Below are 27,235 nucleotides of genomic sequence, written 5' to 3' on the forward strand. Positions count from 1 at the left end.
GTTCCACGGGAGAAAGATGAGGCTTTCTGTGCCTGTAAAGATTTACAGCCTCAGAAACCCTGTGCAGGGTCACTATGAGTCAGAACCAACTCCATGGCACATAATAACAACAACAACAGCAGTGGCTAATGATTGTGAACATTTCTTCATATGTTTGTTGGCTGCCCATATGTCTTCCTTGGTGAAGTGTCTGTTCATGTCTTATGCCCATTTTTTAAATTGGGTTATGTATCTTTTTCTTGTAGAGGTATTTTAGTTTCTTACAGATTTTAGAAATTAGTCCCTTGTCTGATGCATCGTTACAAAAGATTTTTCCCATTTTGTGGGTTCCAGTTTTACTCTTTTGGTAAAGTCTTTTGATGTACATAGTATTTTAATTTTCAGTATGTCCCAATCATCTATTTTGGTCTTGTTTGTTAAATTTTCACAATGTTGGGTAGTTTATGTGTGCCCTGTATTAAACCCCTCAAATTTGTCCCTATTTTTGCATTGATGGCTTTTATAATTCTGGGATTCACATTTAGGTCTGTAATCCATGCTGAGTTGGTTTTGTATACGGTGTGAGGTAAAGGTCTTGTTTCAGTCTTTTGCAAACTGCTTTCCAGTTCTGCTAGCAGTATCTATTGAAGAGACTATCTCCTCCCCTTTGTCAAAACTCAGTTGGCTCTGTGTAGATGGATTAGTTTCTGGATTCTCTATTCTGTTCCATTGATGTATGTATCTTTTCATTGTACCAGTACCCGGCTGTTTTGACCACTGTAGCCATTTAGTAAATTTTGAAATTAGGAAGTGAGAAGCTTCCAAGTTTACTTGTCTTCTTAAGCAGTGCTTTGCTTATCCTAGGTTCTTTACTTTGCATATAAGTTTGTAATTGTTTTTTCCATCTCTTTGAAGAACGTCATTAGAATCTGGATTGGGATTGCATTATATGTGTAAATTGCTTTGGGCAGTATTGACATTTTCACAATATTACGTCTTCCGAGCCAGGATCATGGTATATTCTTCCATTTTTGTAAGTCTCTTTTGGTTTTTTGTAGTAGTGTTTTGTAGTTTTCTTTGTATAGGTCCTTTGTTTCTCTGGTTACATTTATTCCTAGATATTTCATCTTTTGGGTGGCTATTGTAAATAGTATTGCTTTCCTAATGTTCTTTTCAGCACTGTCATTATTTGTATAGAGGAATTCAACTGATTTTTGTATGTTGATCTTGTACCCTGTCACTTTGCTGAATCTTCCAATGAATTCTAGTGGTTATTTTGAAGAGTCTTTGGGGTTTTCTATGTATAGGATCATATTGTCTGCAAATAGAGTTTTACTTCCTTTTGCCAATTTAGATGCCTTTAATTTCCCTAAGAAGATAACGATATATTAACTGAAATAATAGATAAAAGAGAACAATGTATTAAGGTTAAAGTGTGTAACTTCAATTTTCAACATTTTAAGTTTGAGATTTCTATTTAAATCTAAGGAGATTATTCTAGTGAATTGTTCAGAATGAAGTCTGGAATGGAAATTTAGAGTTGATATCATCATTTAGGTTGCTGTGAAAACTGTTAGTCTATTCCTTTGATATCACCCTTGAAGGCCATGAAAAAGAAAAAACCAGCAAAATAGAGAATCTAGAATTGGTGGTATTTTGGGGATGAGCATGAGAGGAGGAATCATTATATAGACACATATACACCACTCCTCACTTATCACTATTTCAGTATCCTACATTTCCAGTTTACAATTGTGGGGGGCGGGGGGACCTGCTATTTGTTATTTTGTACATTAACAGCATATATCTGGCAGTAACAGACACTAAGAAGCGAGGCAAGAATAGCACTTATTGTCGTGGTTAAGGCTATGTGTCCATTTGGAAGGGCCATGTGTCTTGTTGGTTTGGCAGTTATATAATGATGTAATTTAGCAGTTATGTACTGATGTAGTTACCCTCCATTTTTTTATCTGATGTGGTCATCCTTCAATTTTGGGTAATGCTAATTTTTGCATAGCAACCTGGCCTTTGGAACCTAACCATATTGATAAGTGAGCAGTGAATGTATATCGGGGAGAGAGGATCAGAAAAGAACCAAAAGAAAATGTTGTCTTGTTAATTCCCCAAGATATGAGAGTATTTTAAAAAGTAGAGGCTGGTTAACAGTATTCAATATTGAAAAATGAGTAAGATGCATAAAAGACTGAAAGTTTAGTGGACATTGGCCAAAACCATTTCAGTGTAGTATTATCAATGGAAGCCAGGATGAAATGAAATTTTGTTGTAAAAATTAGGAGGGCAAGCATAGCTTTCAAAAAGCTGGGTGGTAGAAGGAAGAAGGAAGCTAAGACAGAAGCCTCAGAAGGAGGGCTCAAAGAGAGTCAATATGGTTTTTATTTTTTTGTTTTATTTTAAATTTACATAGAGAGGGGGACTGACTGTAGCTATCTTTTTTTGTGCTTAATGATGTGAATAGTGTGATAGCTAATAAGAAAACAGCCAAGTGGTGTTTTTGAAGCACATTGCATATGTTAGTTTATTTAATCCTCATTGCTATCCTGTTTTAAAGATGACTGAACAGAGGCGTCCTGTTGTGTCACTGTAGGATAAGAACTGGGCTACTAAACACAGGCTGGCAGTTCAAACCCACCAGCTGCTCCTTGGAAACCTTATACAGGGTGGCTGTGAGTCAGAACCATGTCAACAGCACCTAACAACAACAAAGCAGAGGGGGCTTAAAAAAAGTCCACTGGGCTTAAAAATCCGTTATCTTTTTTAATTTCATTTCTCAATGAACTTTTATGGCAGACATAACCTTCATGTAGAGAACATAAGTAACTAGCCCAATGTCACACAGCTAGTGGCAGTAAATGAACTGAGGCCTCTTGACTCTGAGACCATAGCCTTACCTACTCTATTGTATGTTTCCCTACTGACTCTCTTCCACCAAAAATAATTCATTTGCTTTCATTCCTTTCTTTTTCTTTGCAAGTTATCTTGAATGAGCATATCCCAGACTAGTATCTGTAGAGTATTTGAAGGGACCTGATTCAAATTACTTCACATTCTTCAAAAACTTATTTTCCAGGGTAGGATTTATTGCAGTCCTATTCCTGAACACCAAGAATAAGCAACACACCCTAAAGAGACTTTTGGTCTTGCAAATGGGAGTGAGCCCCTCTAGAAATTCAATAGGCAAATGATCCCCAGTTTTGATTTAAATGTTTTGTTTTTGCTTTTTAGAAAAACAAGCTTTGTTTGTTTGTTTATTTGCATTGTTTTTGGTGTTCCTATAATATCAGGTTTTAGCTGAAGCATGTATGTTTTTCATGTGTTCTATGTAGAGAATAGCATGCTTGTCATGAGCCCACAGAATTAGCCTGAAATTATCTTTTATTCTGAGGAACAGAAGGCGCTTCCAGGCTGGACTTTTCAGTCATTCTAGAAGAATGTGAGGAAATACAACTCTGCTTTTATTTGCACTAGACCTTGGTTGTGTTATATACATGCTTTCCTCTGCCAGTATTGTGACTGACTTCTTTGAAAATGATTTGTGTTTATTTTCCATGAATAAATATGCTTTAGTCTAAATCCTGTTAGATCTCTTTTGCCACTACTTTCCCTTCCCTTTCCCGCTTACTACAACTTTTAATTTGCATTTGGATGTGGAGATGTTAGGCTTAATACACTTTTGCTTGATTTTTAAATGTTTACTCTTTGCCTTAGGAAGGGTCATTATTCTCTAAGTCTCAATATGTAATTCTGATGGCCTAACAGAGACTAATTCCTAGGGAGAATTCGTTTGTCTGCTGCATGTCTCATTTGCATTGAGGAGATGCACACATTGGATCTGGATTAGTTCTAAACCCCTTAAAGAAATTGTTTTCCATAGCTTGTTTATTTGTGTTGAAATGTTTCTCCTTTTTGTGTTTTATTTCTAACATTGTATTAAGCAAATATTCCAGATACATAAAAGGTTGAAAGAATTTTATAATAAGCAGCCATATGCCCTCCAACCTTGTTTTATCATTAACACTTTATTGTCTTATCACATATCCATTCATCTATCCATTACTTTACCCACGCATCATTTTTGGTGTGCTTCAAAGTAAATTGTAGATATCGGTATACTTTATTGTAATGTTTTGAGAAAGGGTGAAGTGATCTGCCTCCTAGTTTGTTTTCCTGGGACTGGTATTTCTGGAGTGCAAGAATAAGAAAGCCACATTCTGTTACTTAATGGTATGGATTGTCAGCTTGTTCTCTTGTTGTTGCCGACTCATAGCGACTCTGCATAGGGTTTCTGAGGAGCAGCTAGTAGATTTGAACTATTGACTTAGGGTTAGCTGTAGTCCTATAGCACCAGGACTCCCTTGTGCTCTTAGTTCAGCCTATGTTACAGTGGCAACATCTCACTCGGCTCTCGCCTTTCATTCTGCCATAGAAGATCTCTTGGATACCTGCTGAAACCAAAACACAGATAATTTTTTTAGGAATATGAACCAACACAGAGAACATTCATTACCTTCATGTCCCACAAAGCTTGCTGACAGCTCTTCATTGTTCTAAATTGATATTTGAGTGCATAGAATGTTTGGGTTTCTTTTATCATACTGATCTTACAAAGCCCTAAGTTCTGACGTGCAGAAATTGTTTCTGGGCTGTTCTTGGTGTCTACAGTTGTTTTACCATATGGTGTTGGGCTAATTTTGTCTGTTCTTCTCTTGAGGCTTTTGTGAATTGATACCATTTTTAGAAAATTTTAAAAAGAACTTTTCCAAATGTCAAATCTTTCTCAGTAGAATAAAACATGAAGAACTACATCAACATGAGAACAAGTTATCTTAATAGAATTTTTCTCAAAAACTTACACATTTAGGTTGAATTGTACTTATTCTAAATTGCAAATTGGTATCAGTCATATTCATGAAAGCTTCCTTTGATACAAAATATAACCTCTGACCTGAAGAGCTAGGTCTGTTAGTTTAGAAAGCAGTTGACTCTCTCAGTAGTAGCTCATCTGTCTCCGAAAAGGTCATCTCTAGCCAAACATCCAATTACTGCTCTTATTCTAACAGAACAAGGGGATACTCTATGGCTTAAAGTCAGGAAAGGTGGCTGTCAGGATTGTATCCCTTCATCATACTTATTCAGTCTGCAGATGGAGCAGATAATCTGAGAAGCTGAATTATATGAAGAAGAATGGGGCATCAGGGTTAGAGGAAGACTCATTAAAAATCTACAGTATTGACTAGGGTCTTAAGAGCTCATGAAGATCATCTAAGGTACAACTATTGATATCTCCCTGTCCGAAGGAAAGAAGAGTAAAGAAAACAGTAGTCCACAGAACCATCAGTTTCCATGACCCTGAGACCAGAAGACCTAAATGGTTCCTGGCTGCCACTATCAAGAGCTCTGAAAGAGATCAGCTTAGAAAGTCCTGTACAGAATAGGAGCAAAATGTGGAACAAAGATCAAAATCATTCAAAAGACTAAGCTTACTTTGTCAGATAGAGACTAGTGGACCCTAAGACTTTGACTCTCAGTCACCTTTTATGTCTGCAAATGAACTCACCCCCATTTTACAGCCAAACAATAGACAAGTCAATAAGGGGAACAAAAGCACTAGGAAGGTATGCACAACTTAGAATAATCAATCCTCTGAGATGAAAAGGACAGCATTAACCCAAAGAGAAAGTTCAGAAGAGTGAAAAAAGAAGGAGGAATGGATATAGAAAGTAGGATAAGAGATGTTACATTCTGAAAATTATAATCGATGTAAAAGAAAATGTATATAGTCTATTCTGTAAACTTTCACCCAGTTCACAACAAAAAAAATTTTTTAAATAGAATAAAAATGCGTAATATGTAGATGACACAAACTTGCTTGCTGAAAGCAAAGAGGACTTGAAGCACTTATTGATAAAAATCAATGTCTGCAGTCTTCAATGTGGGCTACACTTCAACATAAAATATAAATTCTTATAACTGGAGCAATAAGCAACATCATGATAAATGGAGAAAAGATGGAAGTTGTCAAGAGTTTCCTTTTGCTTGGAGCTACAATCAACATCCTTAGAAGCAGCAGTGAAGAAATCCAGTGAATTATTGCATTGGGCAAATCTGCTGTGAAAGACCTCTTTAGTGTTAAAAAGCAAATATGCTGCTTTGAAGACTTAAGGTACGCCTACCCACCTAACCCAGTCAGTCACCTCATATGCATGCAAAAGCAGGACAATGAATAAGAAAGAAAAAAAGAACTGATGCCTTTCAATTATGGTGTCGGCAAAGAATATTGAATATACCATGGACTGTCAGAAAAATGAACAAGTCTGTCTTAGAAGAAGTACAGTCAGAATGCTCCTTAGAAGAAGGATGGTGAGACTTTGTCTCTCATACTCTGGGCATATTCTCAGGAGGAACCAGTCATTTTTCTACATAATCTCCTTGTTTTTCTACACACGTTGTCCATCTGTCAATAAGCTTTCATATTCCCTTATTAAAAAATGGAGAAGGACATCATGCATGTTAAATAAGAGTCAGCAAAAATGAGGAAGACCCTCAATGAGATGGATTGACACAGTGATTGCAGTAATGGGGTCAAACATAGCAATGATTGTGAGCATAGCACAGGATTGAGCAATGTTTTGTTTTGCTCTGTTCTGCGTAGGATTGCTATAATTGTAACCAACTCATTGGTACCTAACAGCAACAATAGGCAAGGACTGCTAATCAACTGTCTTAAATATGCACCAAGAAATGAAACCAGAGAACGATGAGTGAACAAATAGGAATGCCAGTAAAGAGAGAAAATATATAAAAGCAACCAGATAGAAAGTCTGGAGCCAAAGGAGCAATCACGAGGGAAATTAGGAAATATTTTCAGGCAAATGAAAACAAAAACACAGTATATCAAAATTTATGGGATGTGACAAAAACAATACTCAAAGAGAAATTTATAGCTCTCAGTGCCTATATTTAAAAAGATATCAAATCAGTAATCTAATTTTATACATTAAGGATCAAGAAAAAGAGGAGTTTTAAAAAATAAAACTAAAGCTAACAGCAGGAAGGAAATAATACATATTACAGGAGATATAAATGAAATACAGAATAGGAAAACAACAGAGAGAATCAACAAAACCAGAAGTTTGTTCTTTGAAAAGATCAGTAAAATGGACAAACCTTTAACTATTCTAAGAAATAAAGAAGATACAATAACTAAATCAGAAATAAAAGTGGGGACATTACTACCAGCCTTACAGAAGTTAAAAAAAAAAAAAAAAATTCTAAGTTATTACTATAAACAATTGTACACCCACAGCTAACTTTATATTCAGCAGAGAAAGACTGAAAGCCTCCCCCCAAAAAAAGACAAGGATGCCCACTTAGACTACTTCTATTCAACATTATAATGGGAAATTCTAGCCAGAACAAATAGACAAGAAAAAGAAATTAAAATTATAAAAATTGGAAAGAGAAAAGTAAAACTATCCCTATTCAGAGATGATTTGATATACATACATACATACATAACATACATACATACATACATACATATACACACACACAATCCCAAGGACTCCACACAAAAATCCAATCGTGCTAATTAAACAAATTCATCAAAGTCCCAGGTTTATAAGATTACCAATCTTTATCTAATGAGCTTTCTTAAAGAAATGGAAAAGTTAACAATATTGAAAAAGAAAAAGTTGGAGGACTTATATGTTACAATTTCAAAACCTACTACAAAGTTGCAGTTACTAAAGCTGTGTAAATAAGGACTTAAGGACAGACATATAGACCAATGAAATAGAATTGAGAGTACAGGAAAAAAAAACTTCCATCAATGACCAATTGATTTTTGACGTGAGTGTCAGGACCACTCAATAGGGGGGAAATAGTCTCTTAGATGGTATTGAGCAACTGCATATCCACATGCAAAAGAATGAAGTTCAAACCTTAGCTAATAGTATATAAACTTATTTTCAAATCACGTATCTGATAAGGGTTTACTATTCAGAATACATAAAATACTTATACAACTCCACAAGACATTACAATTTTAAAATGGACAAAATGATTAGCCATTTCTCCAAAAAGATTTACAGAAGCCAACAAGTACTTGAAAAGATACTCAGTATCTTTAGTCATCGGAAAAATGCAATTCAAAGCCATATTTAAAATGAAAGAAACATACACATACACAATGATCTATCACTGCATACCCACTATTGTAACTATAATGAAAAGAGAAGAAAAAGTGTATTTAAGGATGTACAGAAATTGGAATCCTATTTACTTTGATGGTGGAAATGTTGAATGATGCAGCCCTCTTGGAAAACCATTTGGTGTTTCCTCAAAATGTTAAGTATTTTAACCATGTAACCCAGCAATTCCGTGTGTTGGTATATACTCAAAATAATTGAAAACATTTTCTCAAATATTTGTACACAAATGTTAGTAGTAGCAGCACTATCGCATTAACCAAAGGTAGAAACATACAAATATCAACCAATATGTGAACAGATAAACAAATTGTATATACCAGGTGTTCTAGATTGGTTTCTCAAGAGAAGTAAAACCTGTGAAACTTTTATATACATAAAAGCTGTATGTATGAATGAATATATATGTATGAATAATATACAAATATATGTGCATACATACATATGTATTAGTACATGCATATGCATACATACTCATACATACATCTATATATAGTTAAATGCCATTTTGTTGGTTGAGTTGGTTTTGACTTAAAATAACCCTGTATAGGGTTCCCAAGGTGTTAAATCTTTGCAGAAAGTCTCATCTTTCTCATGTGGAGTGGCTGGCTAGGTTCCAACCACCAAGTGGTTTGTAATTCATTGCTTATCATGCACAGCTACCATGGTCTTGTTCGTGTGTAAAGATAAGTTTGTATCAAGGAAATGACTGGTACAGTTGTAGAGATGGGAGAGCCCCAAGATCAAGTCAGATGAACCAAGATTAGCAGGTCAGATGGCAGGAAGGAGTTCCACCAGTCTCTGCCTGATCAATAAGCTTGTCTTTTTTATGATTTGAATTTTGTTCTTTATTTTTCTCATACTCTGTCCAGGGCCTTTCAGTGTGTTCTCTTTCAGAGTAGTTGGTCATGATAGCTGGACATCATTTAGTTCTTCTGGTTTCAGAGCTGTAGTGATTAATGTTGGGTTGGTCCATTAGTCCATTGTTGTTAATTATGCCATCAAGTTGGTTCTGACTCATAGTGACCCTATATACAACAGAATGAAACATTGCCTGATCCTGATCTCTCACCACAATTGTTGTTATGTTTGAGCCTATTGTTGCTGCCACTGTGTCATTCCATCTTGTTGAGGGTCTTCCTCTTTTTTGCCGACCCTCCTCTTTTCCAAGCATGATGTCTTTCTCCATGTACTGGCCCCTCCTGAGAATATGCCTAAAGTATGAGAGACAAAGCCTTACCATCCTTTCTTCTAAGGAGTATTCCGGCTGTGCTTCTACCATGACAGGTTTGTTTGTTCTTCTGTAAGTCCATGGTACTTTCAGTATTCTTCACTAACACCAAAATTCAAATGTATTGATCCTTCTAGTGTCTTCCTTATTCATTGTCCAACTTTCACATGCATATGAAGTAATTGAAAATACCATGGCTTAGGCCAGTTGCACCTTAATCCTCAAAATGATGTCTTTGCTCTTTAACACTTTAAAGAGGTCTTTTGCAGCAGATTTGCCTAATCCAATATACTGTTTAATTTCCTAAATGCTGCTTCCTTGAGCATTGATTGTAGATCCAAACAAACTGAAGTTGTTGACAACTTCAATCTTTTATCCATCTATTCATTGGTCCAGTAGTGACAATTTTTGTTTTCTTTATATTGAGGTACAATCCATATTGAAGGCTGTAGTCTTGGATCTTCATAAATTTTTCCTGTCCTCTTTATCTTCAGCAAGCAAGGTTTGGCCCTATTTTTTCATTGATGATCTTCATATTTCTAGGTTTTGCTTTTAGGTCTTTAATCCACATTGAGTTCATTTTTGTATATATTGTGAAATATGGGTCTTGTTTCATTCTTCTGCAAATGGATTTCCAGTTTTGCCAGCACCATTTGTTGAAGAGTGTTTTCTTCACCATTTAATGTGTTTTGGCCGTTTGTTAAAGATCAACTGACTATATGTGGATGAATTTACTTCTGTGTTTTCAGTTCTATTCCATTGACCTATGTATCTTCATTGTACCATTACTGGCCATTTTGACCACTGACTGTGTAGTTAAGTTTTGAGATCAGGGAGTGAGAGGCCTCCAACTTTGGTCTTCTTAAACAATGCTTTGTTTATCTGAGGTCTCTTTCCATTTAAAGTTAGTGATCATATTTTGCTTCTCTTTAATAATGTTGGAATTTGGATTGGGATTGCATTTTATCTGTAGATTGCTTTGAGTAATGTTGACATTTTCAGAATGTTAAGCTTTCCTATCCATAGGCATTGTATGTTCTTCCATGTTTGTAAATATCTTTTGGTTTCTTGTAGTAGTGTTTTGTAGTTTTCTTTGTATAGGTCTCTTGTTTCTCTGGTTAGATTCTTTCCTAAGTATCTCTTCTTTTGAGTAGCTATTATAAATGTTATTCTTTTCCAACTTCCTTTATTTTTGTTGTTGTTGTTAAGTGCTGTCAAGTCGGTTCCAACTAATAGCGACCATGTATAAGGTATCCGAGGAGCATCTGGTGAGTTTGAACCACCAGCCTTGTGGTTCAAACCAACCTTGTGATCAAATGCTTCTCCTACAGTGCCACACCAGGAGCTGTATTTATTAGTATAGAGGAATCCACCTGATTTGTGTATATTGATCTTGTACCATGCTATTTAGCTGACTCTTTCAATGAGTTCCAGTAATTTTCTTGCTGTGTTTTGGGGGGTTTCTGTGTATAGGGTCATATCATATGCAAATACTTTTTCTTCTTTTTTGCCTATTTGGATGCCTTTATTTGTCTTAAAGCTCTGGCTAAGACTTCCCATGCAGTATTGAATAGGAGTGATGATAAAGGGCATCCTTGCCTGGTTCCTTTCACAAAGAGAAGAATTTTTCTCCATTTAGAGTAATGTTGGCTGTTGGATTTGTATTTATGCTCTTAATTATGTTGAGAAATTTCCCTTCAATTCCTACTTTGTTGAGTGTTCTTATCAGGAATAGATGTTGGATTTTGCCAAATGCCTTTTCCACATCAATTGATATGATCATATGGCTCATTTGCCTATGTTTTATTTATATGTTGTGTTATTTTTATTGCACCCCTTGTATGTGTCTCACTTGGCCATGCCATATTGTTTTTTTAATAAATATTTTTGAATTCTCTTGGCTAGGACTTTCTTGAGAATATCTGCATCTATGTTCATGAGAAGGGTATTAGCCTATAATCTTTTTTAGTGATGTCTTTGTCAGGTTTGGGTATGAGGGTTAATGCTTGCTTTATAAAAAGTATTTGGAAGTTTTCCATTCTTTTCTATGTTCTGGAGTAGTTTGAGTAAAATTGGTATCAGCTCTTTCTGAATGTTTGATAAAACTCACCAGTAAAAGCTTTTTGGGCCCGGATTTTTGTTGTTGTTGTTGTTCGGAGTTTTTTAACTACTTGACCAATTTCTTCTTTTGCTATATGTCTGTTCAAGTTTTCCACTTCCCTCTGTGTTAGTTTAGATAGGTTGTGCTTTTCTAAAAATTTATCCATTTTTTCTAGATTTTCAAATTTATTATCCTTTTTATTGGTTCTGTTGTGATGTCATCCGTATCATTTCTTATGCATATTATTTGCATCTTCTTTTCTTTTGTTAGATTTGCCAATGGTTTGTCAGTTTTATTAATTCTTTGAAAGAACCAACTTCTTGTCTTAGTGATTCTTTCTGTTGTTTTGCTGTTTCTAACTCATTTATTTCTGCTCTAATCTTTATTACTCATTTCTTCTGGTAACTGTAGGCTTACTTTTCTGGTCTTTTTCTAATTGTTGGGAGATACTGGCTTAAGGTGTTGATTTTGGTTCGTATTTTTGGATATGTGTATTTATTGCTATAAATTGCTTTCTGAGCATTGCTTTGCTATATCCCAAATGTTTGTGATGTTGTGTTTTCATTCTCATTTGATTTAAGGAAATTTTTTATTCATTTTTCATTGCTATTTTTATATTACTCAGTAGCTTTTAAGGCAGGATATTATTCAATTTACATGTATTTGATTTTGTTTCTTTGATCGTCCTATTGTTGATTTTTAATTTTATAGCATTGTGATATGAAAAGCTGCTTTGTTATATTTTCATGTTTCTTAATTTATTGAGGTGTGCTTTGTGGCCTAACATATGGTCTATTCTGGAGGATGTCTCTTGTGCGCTGGAAAAGGCAGTATATTGTACTGTTGTTGGGGGTGAGTACCCTGTATATATCTATGAAGGTCAGTTGATTCATTGTGATGTTTAGTTCTTCTGTGTCTCTGTTGAGTTTCTTTTTAGTTCTGTCCTTTATCAAATGTGGTGTATTAAAACAGCTACTATTATCATTATAGAATTGTCTATTTTATTCTTCAATTCTATTAGAGTTTGATTTATGTGTTTTAGGCTCTTTTATTGGGATCCTAGATATTTATTATGGTTATGTCCTCTTGTTTAGTTGATCCTTTAATCATGAGATAATGTCCTTCTTTGTCTCTTACGCTGAGTTTTAACTTAAAGTCTATTCTATTAGAAATTAATACTGCCACTCCTACTCATTTTTTGTTGCCATTAGCTTGATATATTTCTTTCCATTCTCTGACTTTCACTGTATTTCTGTCTTTGTGTGTAAGGTGTGTCTCTTGAAGACAACATATCAAAGGGTCCTGTTTTCTTTTCCATTCTGCTTCTCTCTGCCTTGTCTCTTGACTGGTATATTTAATCCATTGAAGTTTAGTGTAATTATTGACAGATATGAATTGATTGCAGTTATTTTGCTGTGTATTTTTTTGTGGTGCTGCTGTTTCCTTTGTACCACATATTTTTCTTTGCTGAGTTCATTTTGTTTGTGTCTTGTTAGTTTCTTCACTGCTGTTTTAATATTTACAAAAACTTCTTGATTTTCCCTTTTCTTGATTTGATATAAAAGTGTATTTTTTTTAAGGTTATTCTGTCATTTTTAAAATTCTACCCCAGTTTAAAACAGTGTGTTCTATCTTGAACTCTACTTGACTTCCTCGCTATTTGGAATTCCGTAACTATACTTGCCCATCTTTCTGCTTTGTAGTTGTCTTGATTACAAATTGATATCTCTGATTCCCTATATTCTATCTTGTAGATTTGCTTTACTTTGGATACTGGTAGATCTGTATTTAATTCTGGGTGGTGTTGTCATGTATATCAGTCTCCAGTTGTTGTCTGTCATTGTTAGTTTTTAGTCCAAAGGATTCCCTTTAGTATTTTTCATAAAGTTTGTCTGGTTTTTACAGATTCCTTAATTTCTGTTTATCTGGAAATGTTCTAATTTTGCCATCATATTTGAGGAACAGTTTTGTTAGGTATATAATTCTTGGTTGGCAATTTTTTTCTTTCAGAGTCCTCATTGCTTATTTTCTTGCTTGGTTTCTGCTGATAAATCAGAAGTTAATCGTATTGGTTCTCTTTTGTAGGTAACTTTTCATTTTTCCTGAGCTGCTTTTAGGATTCTTTCTTGTTGTTTATTTTGGAGGGTAAGATCATAATATATCTTGATGATTTACTTCCTATTCTGGAATTTTGACCACCTATAAGTTATTCCTCTTCATGCTGTCCTATATGAATCTTAGGCTTTCTTCATTTTTTTTTTTTTTTTTTCAGATTGTTCTAGTTTACTAATACTAAGAGATTTATCAAGCTCACTAATTTGGGCTTCCATTGATTCATATCTACTTCTTTGCCCTTTCATTATATTGTCTGTTTCTGAAATCTTAGCATTAATCTTCTGGATTTCTGTTGGCAGGTTTTGTACTTTCTCTAATCCTTTATCTGTTTTTGTTTAATTATTCCTATAATGCTTTTCTGAATTCTTCATTTTCCTTGAACTTTCTGTCAATCATTTGGAGGCACCTAAATATCATTCTCTTGGATTCTATTTCAGGTAGTTCCAATGCCTTTTTTTCCTCAAAAAATGTTTTCTAGCTCTGCATCTTAGGCACTTGGTTAAGCTACTCTGCCTTGTTTTTGACTGTGAATAGAAAATTTTTTCAGCTTTTGAGACACTGTGGTATTATATTAAGTTGATAATTGTATATTGTTGTCTAATTAGACACTCACCAACTACCTCCTGGTGGATGTGATCAGGAGATGAATTTGTTTAGCTTTCTCTGTTCACTGTTCATACAGTTAGTTCAGGATGAATTTAGTTGATATTGGTTGTTGTTGTTGATCCAGTGTATAGCAACTGGTATTGGCCTTTGTCTCATGGGTGGGGTTGTAGAGGGTATGGTTATGGCTAGGCTGTATAAACGCAATTGCTGTTTCCTCTCAAGTGAGGCAAGATGAGAAAATACACCCATACAAGAGAAAGAAAACTGATACAAACCAGCAAACAACAAGTTTTTTTTAAAAAAAGAAAGAATCGTTAAGGAGGAAAAAAAAACACACAAAAAAACAGGCAACAGCTGGAAAAAAAATAACAAAAAAACAGAGAGAGAAAAATAAAATAATAAGAAAGAGAAAAATTAAAAGAAAGAAAAAACCCTGAACACAATTGAGGTGGTGTTGTTGTTAAGTGCCGTTGAGTAGATCCTGACCCTGTATAGGGTTTCCAAGGAGCAGCTGGTGAGCTTGAACCACCGACTTTGCAGTTTAAACGGCTGAGTAAAAAGACAAGAGATCAGAGAGTAGTTAAAAATATCTGTATCAAGGAAGGATAAAAATAAAAGAAGAAAGAAAGAAGCAGAAAAAAAAAAAAGAAATGAAAGGGGAGGGGGAAAGCTTATAAAGCAAGACAGAAATGTGAGGGAGAAAGAATCTGTTCAGTTGCTTCTCCTAATGAAAATCTGCAAATTTGGAGCAGTGCCCGACCTAAGAAGCTCCATGCAGATAGTTTCACCCCTTTTAATAGGACCCACAGCTGTAGTACTCACTTCCGTGAGGTTATATGCGGTGGGGAACTGGCCTTGTTTCTGGTCACCAGGGAAGTGTGGAGAATAAGGGGCGGGGGGCGGGGGGGATTGCAACTTAATGTCTGCAAGCCACAGGTATATTTCTGCAACACTAGCACCAGTATGTTTTTTTGTCTCTGAAGCCAGTCACAAAAGATCAAGGCAGGCACAGGTCACCAGTCTCTCCGTTTCTGCTCAGTTCTGTCTCTCAGTAAGCATTCAGGCCACTCTTTATCCCTTCATCTGAAGCTCAGGGTTCCAGGACTATCCTCTGCATCCTTTTCATTTGGTTTTCCGTAGCTTTGTTGGGGAGGGTCCATATAGCCTTTCTGCCTAGGCTGCCATCTTGCCACTTCTATATAAAAATTATTTTAATAAAACTCCCTAATTCCCTCCTTCAGTATTCAGTTCCTCAATATTTGTTAAATATTTATTGAACCTTTACTGTATATGCTGGACTGTGTCTTGAGGATACAATCATGGTCCCTGCATTCTTAGAGTTTATGTTCTAATTAAAGAGACATGAATAAGCAAGTAAAGAAAAGAATAAATAATGTTGTTAGGTTGTGATAGATGGTAAGGAAATAAAATAATTACCATTTATTTTTTATAAATTTGCTGAAAGAGTAAAATAGGCTTGTGTCTTAGATTGGGTTCTCTGGAGGAACAAACCAGTGAAGCTTATGTATAAAGAGAGAGATTTATTTCAAGGAAATGACCCAAGCAATTATGGAAGCTGGCAAGTCCCAAATCCTTGGGTCAGGTGCCAGGCTGGAGACTTCTCCTGACTCACATGGTAACAGTGGCTGACAAACCCAAACTCTACAGATCAGGCAGCAGACTACTGGCTCCTGTTCCAGGAACCAGAAGTGAATGCAGAATCAAATGTAGAATTGATAGGAAGCTTTGTCAGAGCATCCATGCAAATAAATTGAATGCAGGCCGCAGTGCCAAGGAAACTTCCCTTTCAACTAATTGGCGGTTCACATCAGATCACAAAACGGAAGATGAGTGCATAGTATCTGTCAATCCACTGAGAATCATAGCCTAGCCTTAACCTTAGCCATCACAGCTGCTTAAAAAAAAAAAAAACAGAGGATAGGGGAAACAACTTTAAAAGATTGTCAGGGAAAGGCACTCTGAGAAAGTAGCCTTTAAGCTGAAGCCTTAAGAATGAGAAGGACCCTACAATTAAAGAGCCAAAGAAATAACATCACAAGTAATTAAAGTAGTAGGTTTGTAGCAACTGCTCAAGAAACCTTTTGAAAGGCCAGAATAACTGGATGTAGGGAAGAAGGGAGAGAGTAGTGTGAGATGAAGAAGCAGTGATAATCAGACCAGTCAGACTCTGAAGAGTCATGGGAAGGAGTTTCTGTTTTATTTTTAAGTGTGGTGAGAAACCATTGGACCCTTCAAATTTAGAATTGACCCCACTTCTAGAGATAACATTACAGTCAAACAATAGGTAGTCCTATAATATAAACAATAACACTCATGAGGAGCTCCTCAGAACATTCAGCTATATTAGGCCAAAAGGGCAATATTTGCCCAAAAGCAAATTTCAGAACTCAGGAAAGCTGAGCGAATAGAAATAGGGAATGCAGGGTGGAAGTAATGGAGTGCTGAGACATTGAGAGGATTGCAACCAATGTCTGGAAATAATCTGTGTCTCAGCTGTTGACTAGGAAGCTGATTCACTGTGTAAACTTTCACCACAATAAAATGTTCAGGGGGTAAGAACTTAAAAAGAAACCAGTTAAGGGTTATTTAGAGAGAGATGTTGTCCTTTTTGACATCAGATAGGCCCAAGGCCAACACTGGTCATTCCATTCTGCAGGAATTTTAACTTCCTCTGTTTTGTTCATACTTACTCTTTTTACTCTACTCAGCAGAGTACCCTTTCCTATGTGAGCAAGTGTTCATATAAACCCATGTAAGTTTCTTTGCCCATTACATAATATAGAAATAATTACTAGCTATCGTATATCAAATATTGATACCTCTGTCCTATACACATATTCCTCATCTCAGCAGTCTGCAGGAAATACAGGAAGTTTAGAATTCTGTACACACTAACAACAGTGGAATGAGTATAGACTGTCCCCTTCCTGATACGGAGATAATTAAATAATTTAATCACAGAAAAAGAATTGCGATGGTTCTTTTAAAAAAAAAAAAAAAAACTAGTTGGAGTTTTTTTTTAAATGGAAATTAATTCAATGGATTATTTTGATTGAAATTTAAACTTGCGCATACCTTTGATATATCTGAAGATTTCGTCTTTTTCTCCCAGATATTTGAGTTTTATTTCTAATTCAGATTTAGAAGGGAAAAAAAAAATCATAGAAAAGCTTTATATGACAGAAGGAAAGTTCTAGCTAACAGGAAATCTCCTCTTGACATACTGATACTTTGGTTCTCCTTTGTCCTTGAGACTTGAAACTTTGGAAGAAGCTTTGACTACTTCCCCTCTTTAGTTTGCTATGTTTCATCTTTTGCCAGGTCTTATACATCTGTCCACCCTTTTCCATTCTTAATGGTGTAGGCCATCATACTTTGCCCGGACTAGTACAATAAATAACCTAACTTCTTCCTTCTCCAGTGAGCCTACACTGATATTAAGGAGTCTTGTTGGTGCTGTAGTCAAGTGTTCAGCTGCTAACTGAAAGGTTGGAGGTGTCAAACCACCAGCCCACCCCACAGGGGAAAAAAACAACCCTGAGGTTCTGCTCTCATAAAGATTACAGCCTGGGAAACCCTGTAGGGTGGGGCATACAAGGTTACTATGAATCAGAAGCAACTTGACCATAAACAACAATGGATCCGTTTCCTGGTGACGCAATAATTAAGCACTAGGCAACTAACTAAAAGGTCAGCAGTTCAAATCCACTAGCTGCTTCACGGAAGAAAGATGTGGTGGTCTGCTTCCATAAAGATTACTATCAAGTGCCTTCGAGTTAGTTCCAATTCATAGTGACATTTTATGGTTTCCAAGGAGTGGCTTTTGAGTTTGAACTACCAAACTTTCAGTTCAAACTGACCTTGTGATCCAGTGCATTATGCTGATGCGCCACATCAGGACTCCTCCATAAAAATGACAGCCTTGGAAATTCTACAGGATGTTCTACTGTCTTCCAGGAGTTCTATGAGTCAGAGTCAACTCAGTGGCAACAGGTTTGGTCACAGGACTGTTAACCACAAGGTTGGTTCAAACCCACCAGCCACTCCTCAGAAGCCCTATGCAGGGTTGCTATGAGTCAGAACTAACTCAACAGTACTTGACAATGACAAAAGAATTGTGATTCAACTACTCAGGCTGGCTTTCAGACTGTTCTGGCAGAAATGCTCACATATAAATTAAATATAAATTAAAATACAAAATAAATATATAGAGTCCTGGTATGGTGCTATGGGTTAATGCACTGGACTACAAAGTCAGTTTGAACCACAAGGTCAGCTGCTCAAACTCACCAGCTGCTCCTCGAAAACCCTATACAGGATCGCTATGGATCAGAACCAACTCAATAGCTCTAAATAAATGGGATGCTTCCCATCACTTACTCTATAACCACAACAATGAAAGCAGTGTGTTACTGACACGTAGATTGACTTACTGATAAGTAGAACAAATTAGACAATTTAGCAGCAGGCTCCATATAAATAAGATAAAGTAAGCATTTCAGATTAGTGGGACAATTGGTTAACCATTGGGGAGAAAAATAAAGTTAGATGTATCTTGTTCCAGACCCACAAATAAAGTGCTAGAAAAAAAATTAATTAATTGGAATTGGAAAGGGCCTTTCTTCTAAAGTGCTCTGGGTAGACTCAAACTTTCAACTTTTCAGTTAGCTGCTGAGTGCATTAACCATTTGCCCTTAGTACATCCTATAAGCACAGAGAAAATCTTGAGAAAAGCAATGGAAATTTATCCTTATGACATGTGTGTAAAAACTAAAAATAATTTTTTAATAGGCGTCAGTACAAAGCAATACAAGTACAAAGAAATCAGGTGAAAGTTTGGTTTTTACTTCCTGAAATGCTTCACGTGTTAGAGACGTTTTAAACTATTAGCGCCTTTAGGGGACTTTGCCTTCCCTAATAATATACCTGCCTAGTAGATAAGAAAACAAAACATGATCATGAACTTAAAGGAAGTGCTATTTTCATTGCTATTTTTAAAGAAACAAACCCTCTATGCTATGCACTGCTTTCTACAGAACTGATATTCAGCTGGTACATATTGGTATGTTGGTTGTTAAATATTGAAACACATTCTTACTGATTGGTAAAGGACTGCTGTTATAAGCCATCTAACTGTCCTGCTGCCCCAACTCCAACCTCTCCCCCTTGAACTCCCCACCCCTGCATCTCCCTTCAACTAACAATGAAAAGGTTATCACAGTCCAACAAATAAAAGAATCCTGAGCTTCTTCACTATTCCTGCATCCACTGACTGCTAGTGCCTGAAATAGCTCCATTGTTTAATACTTTTTAGTATCTGTCCTGACTGTTCATTGCTATATTATCTATGTTTGCTTTCTGCCAACTATGTAACAGATGACTCTAGTTTACCTGCCATTGATTATCTGTGTCGAACCCACAGATAATGAGACTGAACTGTTATGGTCTTAAACCACAAGCTACTTTTTTTTTCTTTCTTTCTTTCTCAATGTTGACAATTTGACCTAAGTTCTGTTTTATCTTATTGTTCCTTTCAGTTCATTTTGCACCTTATAGACCTCCAGATATCTCCCTGAAGCCTCTGCTCTTTGAAGTGCCCAGCATCACCACAGAGTCCGTGTTTGTTGGCCGAGACTGGGTTTTCCACGAAATAGATGCTCAACTGCAAAGTTCAAATGCTAGTGTGAACCAAGGGGTAGTGATTGTGGGGAATATCGGGTTTGGCAAAACTGCCATCATCTCCAGACTGGTAGCCCTGAGCTGCCATGGCACACGGATGCGACAGATCGCCTCAGACAGCCCACATGCTTCCCCCAAACGTACGTATTCCTTTTTCAGGAACTCTCTGCTTTGTTGCTCTGAAATGTTTTGTAACATTTGTATTGGATCACAAGTTCTTTTATATCCCGATTTGATTTGCAAGCTCTAGCTTGTATGTGAGCGCCATTAGTTCATAGTTGAGAGACAGAATGCAGTATTCTGTTTGTATTTATTGCACATACCCAGCAGTCAATGTGGCTGAAAAAACCTTTCTCTCAGAAAAAAATACATGACTCTTTCCTATTGGTTGTATGACTAATGTGTTCTTTGAGTAATGACTACAGCAATTGGCTGGAGAGCCCTTTGCTTCCGTCATATCAGCTTCTGCCCTGCCAGTGTCCATTTCTGTTTACATGCCCACACAGTCTGTCTGTGGCCTCATTTCCTTGCAGTTGATGTCAGTGTTGCACGGCTTGAGCTTGTGTTTCAGTTGTGTACTTGAAGGGTTTCTCCGGCCTTCATGTGAAAAAATGCTGAGTTCTCTTTTGTATCCATGCTTCTTTCATCACTAACAGGGCACAGCTTGATGATCACCACCAAGATCTTGTTTATTTTTAAAATAGGCACCTTCTTAAATGCTTTACAAATATTAATTTATCCAATCCACGTAACAACTCAGTGAGGTAGTTCATGTCATCTGTATTTCACAGGTAAGGAATCAGAGTCTCACATGTCTCACAGCCAATAAATGGTGAAAATAGAATTCAAGCCTAAGCAGTCTGGCTTCAAAGGCCCTTCGTTCTCTTAGGCATTTTTGCTACGCTACCTCCCCCTTTTGGTGGTACTCACTCAAGTATATTGTTATTAAGTGCCATCGAGTCAATTCCAACTCAAGTGGGTGGTGGGTTTGAACCACTGACTTTGTGGTTAGCAGTCTAGTACTTTACCAACCGTGCCACACAGTAGGTCTCCCACTCAAGTATGGGAGATAAGAATAAATATTTAGATATTCTTCGTATGTATTCTATGTCTATAGGACAGGTCAACCTGGTTTCTGTCTAATATAAGAGAACTAAAATGGAAACTACTGTTCTGCTAGTCCTTTCCATACTCTACCCTACCAGAGATTTTTCAGACAACTAGAAGTTGTTTGTTTGAGATCTTAAGTAGTTACAGGGTGCTAACCAGTGATAGAAACAATAGAAATTCATTGAATACCCTCCAAACATCCTAGCTTCCTCTTGAAATTAATTAGCAGTCTTATGTTAGTAATAGGCAGATTGCCTTTCCTAAGCATGTGGAAGAAGAACTAGTTTTCTAGGAAGAAAATTGGTTAAACCAAATTGGTTTACCGCATGGTATGGAGTAATTGTTTTATTAAGAGAAATTCATGATTAGTTTCAAAATGAAACCCTTCAGAAGTAGATTTGGCATAGTTCCCTGGGAATCAGGAGCCCAAAGTTTGAGTTCCAACACTAAAATTGACTATACTTTGTGACCTTCAGAAATTTACTTTAATTCTTTAGATCTGTTATTGAAAATTTATCCCTGTACTCTAAAAATCTATGCTTCTAAAAGCACTCTTCATGGTTTAAAGTTACTATTCCAGTAATTTCCTTTGAATACTAAAATATTATATCAAACTCCTTCTTATCTGAGTAGTCCATGAGGTTAGATATTTGAGTGTGTCAGAAAGAAAACCAGATAGCTAATAGGCTCTGACTTTTCTGTATATCACTGTTGCAGATAACAGAATGGTAGAATCATGCATGACAGAGGATAAACCCCAAGGGCAAGAAGAGCTGCTTTCTCAGAAAGCAAAGGTACCTGGGGGTCCCCTAAGGGAGCCTGGGAGAGAGAGTGATAATAGAAAATAGCCCACATTCTCCCCAAAACAGAGGTTCTTTAAAAGTAATTGATGAAGTTATTCCCTAATACTCATTTATCTACTGGAAATCTCCAAAAACAGTGGGGTCCTCTCCATTCATGAGATGAATATCCATTATTGAGACTATATTTTGTCTGGTAGTTAAGTTTCAAAATTTGGAAAGGAATCAGTAGAGACAAAGTACATAGCTATGCTGTAGCACCAGCAGTTGCCTAATACAAAGTCATTTTTGTTGTAATCTGTTGATTGGCCAACTACATTCTACCATGGCCATCTTAATAGAAATAGTCATTCTTTTAAAAGGGTCAAAAATAAGTGAGTGCTATAATGTCAGTAATTAGGGTCAATTTGACTATTACTGTATGAGCTGACACGAGAAATGTTACTGACAGCAGACTTTTTTTCATTAATAATAAAAATGATAGCTGTAAGTAAAGGGTTAGTTGGTTTTTTCGAGTTGAATTGAGAAAAATGAGGCTGTCTGCTCACATTAAGATTTACAGTCTTGAAAGGTAGCTATGAGTTGAACTTGATGGCAGGGGATGTTTTAGTTTGGTTTTTATTTGTTTTTAAATGATGTTTAAATTGATGGATGTATTTGAATTCCTACTGCACTCCCTTAGCAGTACCAATAGTATAGTTACAGTAAGACTACACTGACACTTATTGGCGCTCCCCTCTTCCATCCCTGCAGCCTCTTCTGCCTCCACACTGAGCAGTGCTGCTGTGGAAGGTGAGAGCAGTTGAGCCTGCAGTGCTGACTGCAGTGCCTAGCTCTCTCCTTCCCCCGCAGGCACTCACCGCCTCCTTGTTAGTTCCCTAGGAAAGTACAGAAAAGCTGTCAAGGCAGACACTAGCCTGTCATACTGCATTCCACCTACACCCAACTCCCCCACCAGTCTGCACCCCCACCCCCACCTCCCAACACACACATAAAGAACAAAAAACATTTTGTGAAAATAGACCTGTTGTGTAATTCAGGCATTATAGTATTAACCCACAAGTACATTCAGTACAGTAGCTAGGGAAACTCTTGTCTAATACATGATACAAGACTATGTTTTTCTGATTACTGAGTATCTGTCTTAGTATAGTTATTATTTGGATTTGGCATTTGCCAACAGCTGCCATGTCCTAGACAGCTGTTGAGTAGCCCCTGCTTTCTCTACTCTGCTCATTTCAGAAATCTATTTTTCTAGTTTTTTGATGTGCACCATGACTGCTACCTACCTATTAACTTTTATTCCTACTATTCTCTGAATACCAAACAAAATGTAAAACACTTAACAACAGAGAAAAATGAGGGCATCTCCAAAAGAGAATCGCTAGAAAACAGAGAGTATTTAGACAATAATTACACGCAAAATCAAATATCAGAAAAAGAGGCACGGGGCGGGAAATGGAATGTACAAAAGAAGTGGTACAGTGGCAACCAGTCACCACAGTATGACTTTAGAACATTCCCCCTTGAAAGAAACTCCATACCACTAGCAGTCAATTCAGTTCTGCTACCTCCCACCCCTAACCCTAAGCAACCACTAACCAGTTTTCTGTCTCCATGGATTTTCCTATCCTGTACATGTCGTATAAATGGGACCATACAGTATGCGGCCTTTTGAGTCTGGCTTCTTTCACTTAGCTTAATGTTTTCAGGAGTCATCCATGTTGCAGCATGCGTCATATATTTTTATTGCCAGATAGAATATCATTGTATGACTATATCACGTTTTATTATTCATCCATCGATTGATGGGCTTTGGGGTTGTTTCTTCATTTTGGCTTATGAGTCATATGTTTTGTGTTTACTTCTGTTTTGATTTCTCTTAAGTATATACCTAGAGGTGTCTCCGTTTAGTTGAGAGTTTTATGAATATCTGATGCAAACATCTCATCTTTCTAATCCAGATGTGGATGCCAACAGAGAACTGCCACTCACACAGCCACCTTCAGCACACTCATCTATCACCAGTGGAAGCTGCCCAGGAACCCCAGAAATGCGCAGGCGGCAGGAGGAAGCTATGCGGAGACTAGCCTCGCAGGTAAAGTGGAAACCCTGGATAAAAAATAAAAATAGTGTTGTCTTAGGTTGATTCTGATTCAAAGTGACCCTATATGTTAGGGATGTACTGTTTCCAAAGGCAGGAGATCTTTTGCAAAATGAACAAAAACATATAAAGGTATACCAAGAGAACATGAAGAAAAGTTCCTCTTTCTTTGTTATTACTATAAAAATACTTAATTATTATGGAATCAGACCCTTAGAGCTGGAAGGGCCCTTAAAAGTAATCAGAGTCCTCTGATGAATGGAAGTTGAGACTCAGAGAAGTTACATGATTTACCCCAGATCACACTGTAAGTAATCAATAGGTTGATTTTTATGTTGTTATTTTTTTCATTCCTAGTTCAAAACTCTTCTTGCTACACTAAACTACTCCTAATTTTTTTTTATGATTGGGTTTTAGATCTTTTTTCTATCAAAGTAACACTTGCACGTAGTTTAGAAAATGAAATACTTAAAGACTGATAAAACCCATCAGTTATCTTTTCCTCTAACCCACCTATGTTCTAAAGGCAACCACTTTGAAGTCATAGGACTGTTTCTCTGATCTCTATCTCCTTATTTCTAAGTAATATTAATATATTATTGTTAAGTGTCATCGAGTTGGTTTCAACGAATCCTGACCCTGGATAGTGTTTCTGAGAAGCAGCTGGTAGGTTCAAACTGCCAACCTTGTGGTTCACAGTCCAGTACTGATCCTACAGTGCCACACTTATTTAATAAGTTTTACATGTTATCTATTACTACATATTATGAATTATGAGAATTTTGACTCTCTTACTGCCATCCCAGAATCCTGGTGTAGTGCTATAGAATGAACACCGCAATATTGGCAGACTAAACAACACTTAACAACACCACCTGTAATCCTAGTATGATTACACCATGATTTTGTGCTGAATCTGTATTTCAGCATTTTCAGTGTTGTTGTTAGGTGCCATCGAGTCAGTACCAACTGAGCAACCATATGCACAACAGAACGAAACACTATCGGTCCTGTGCCAACCTCATGTTTTAGCCCATTGCTGCTGCCAATCCACCTAGTGGGGGGTCTTCCTGTTTTTCTCCAACCCTACACTTTACCAAACATGATATTATTCTCCAGAGACTGGTACTTTCTGACAATATATCCAAAGTTTGAGAGAAGAAGTCTGGCCATCATGACATCTAAGGAGCATCTGGCTGTACTTCTTCCAACACAGATTGGTCTGTTCTTTTGACAGTCCATGGTACTTTTAATATTCTCCTCCAATACCATAACTCAAATGCATCAATTCTTCTATAGTCTTCCTTATTCACTGTCCAACTTTCACATGCATATGAGGTTATTGAAAATACCGTGGCTTGGGTCAGGCACACACCTTAGTTCTCAAACTGAAATCTTTGATCTTGAGCACTTTAAAAGTGGTCTTGTGCAGAAGATTTACAGGAGAGCAAGTTTCAGAATCTCTTCTGACATCCGTTTTGGTTTTTTCCTCCTTTCTTGTCTTCTTAATGACCTTTTTTTCAGGTTTTTATTGTGGATTGAGTGAAAGTTTACAAAGCAAATCATCAGTTTTACATTCAAGAAATCATACACCTTGTTTCATTACAATGATATAATCCCCTCCATGTCCCATCAGTTAACAGTATTTCTATCTACTTTTAGCTTTTAAAAAATAAAACTCTCAGGCATATATAATAATTTACATCTCCAAAGGGCACATTCTGCAAGTCTGCCTCCTGGCCACCACACTTAGTCCCTCTCTTCCCATGAATCTAGAGTCCTTAGCCGCTTCCCCTTTCCATGCCCCCATCTCTGCCTCCAATTCTGGTGTCCTTGCATCTCTGGATAAGGTCCTGCATTCTGCCTGTGTGCTTCTCCCTTGATGGTCCTGGGGTCCTCTGTTTCTGGACTGTAAGATTAACCACTCCCCTGTTTTTGTTACAAAACTTCTACCTTTACAATTGTGACAGTCGCAATTAGTTATGATAGCAATTACTCACTATTGAATCATAAGAATCTTACCCCATATCTTTTTACCAGACCCATCTAGACAAGATGAAATCTATTCACTGGGGACTTTTTCTTCCCCCGCCCCCATACACTTAAACTAAACTCCTTCTTAAAACTTTGTAAACCAGTCACTTCATGCCTTTATTGCCCCCTCATTTTATGTAGCCAATGTCTGAGTTGCCCATCCCTATCTACCCTGTGTGCAGAGAGGATAACATTGACAGTTGATGTGAAGACGCCTTCCCTCTCTGTTGATATTTAGAGTAACTACCTCTCTGAGGATAGTTCAGGTTCATCAAATTGTAACAGTTTATCCTTGTTTCCTTTATGAGGGGAAAAAAAATTTTTTTTTTTAATCTTCCTCTAGTCGAGTTCTGATTATCGAGCCATCAAGGCTAGGTCAAATGGGTACTGTCTGCAAGTTTGGGTATTCTTGTGCATTTCCCCTCATTTCATATCTTCTGGATGCTTCACTCTCAGCTCTAGCCCTCTGTAGCTATGTCCTTGTCCATAGGCTCAAGTGTCCTCAGGTCTCACCACACTTTGGACCAACCAGCCCTTCCTTCCTCTTCTCTCTCTCATCTCCAGGTCAACAGGAGTCAATAGACTGTAATTGAACTCAGCCCATTTTATCATTGCTGCCTTTCCCCCTCTTCCATTCATCAGTAGACCAGTGTGATTGCCAGCATGCTTGTTTGTGTGTTCGCTGTGAGTTTCAGTCTTAGATGGGAGTTTGTCCTGAAGGATCTTGATTGCTTGCCTTGATGTCTTCCTGGCGAACAGCTTGCTTATTCTTGTAGTAGCCAGTCATACTGACATTTTTGGTTTGGGTTTTTCTTGCTAATCTTTCTTTGAAGATGTATCTTCTGTTGCTTTAGCTGTTCCAGGCTGGTCTGCTTGTCCTTTCTAGTGGGGATGCCCCACCTCATAAGGTTCTGGATGGGACTCAGGATTCCACCTAAGGTCCTATACTCTGTAAAGGCTTTCAAAGATGTCTATTTTACTGGGCAAGTTCTAGAACCCCTTTTAGGAATTTTGATCAGTTATAGGCTAAAGAAGGGCTTACAAGTTTTCTCTAATCATGTTTCCCAACATTCCTTTCTATTCCACTCAAATATCTATTTTACAATAGTAAGCAAAGGAAACTAATATTCATAAGATAGCCAAGTATTTTAGTATTATTTCCTCTCTTCAAGCTATACCTAGATCCCTGTATCCCAAAGCCCTGTTGTTCCAAGGTTGAGTATGCAT

The 27,235-nt window shown here is 36.9% G+C and overlaps 1 protein-coding gene across 1 annotated transcript in view; it reads left to right on the forward strand.

Moving 5' to 3' along the window:
- Positions 1–27,235, forward strand: part of TANC2 (tetratricopeptide repeat, ankyrin repeat and coiled-coil containing 2) — a 401,543-nt gene that overhangs the window by 250,819 nt on the left and 123,489 nt on the right. The window contains exons 8-9 of the mRNA XM_006833558.1: positions 19,819–20,100; positions 23,835–23,968. Of these exons, the coding sequence (XP_006833621.1) occupies positions 19,819–20,100; positions 23,835–23,968 (416 nt within the window). The remainder of the gene's footprint in view (positions 1–19,818; positions 20,101–23,834; positions 23,969–27,235) is intronic.

This window comes from Chrysochloris asiatica, unplaced genomic scaffold (assembly GCF_000296735.1).
Source record: "Chrysochloris asiatica unplaced genomic scaffold, ChrAsi1.0 scaffold00007, whole genome shotgun sequence".
NCBI lineage: Eukaryota > Metazoa > Chordata > Mammalia > Afrosoricida > Chrysochloridae > Chrysochloris > Chrysochloris asiatica.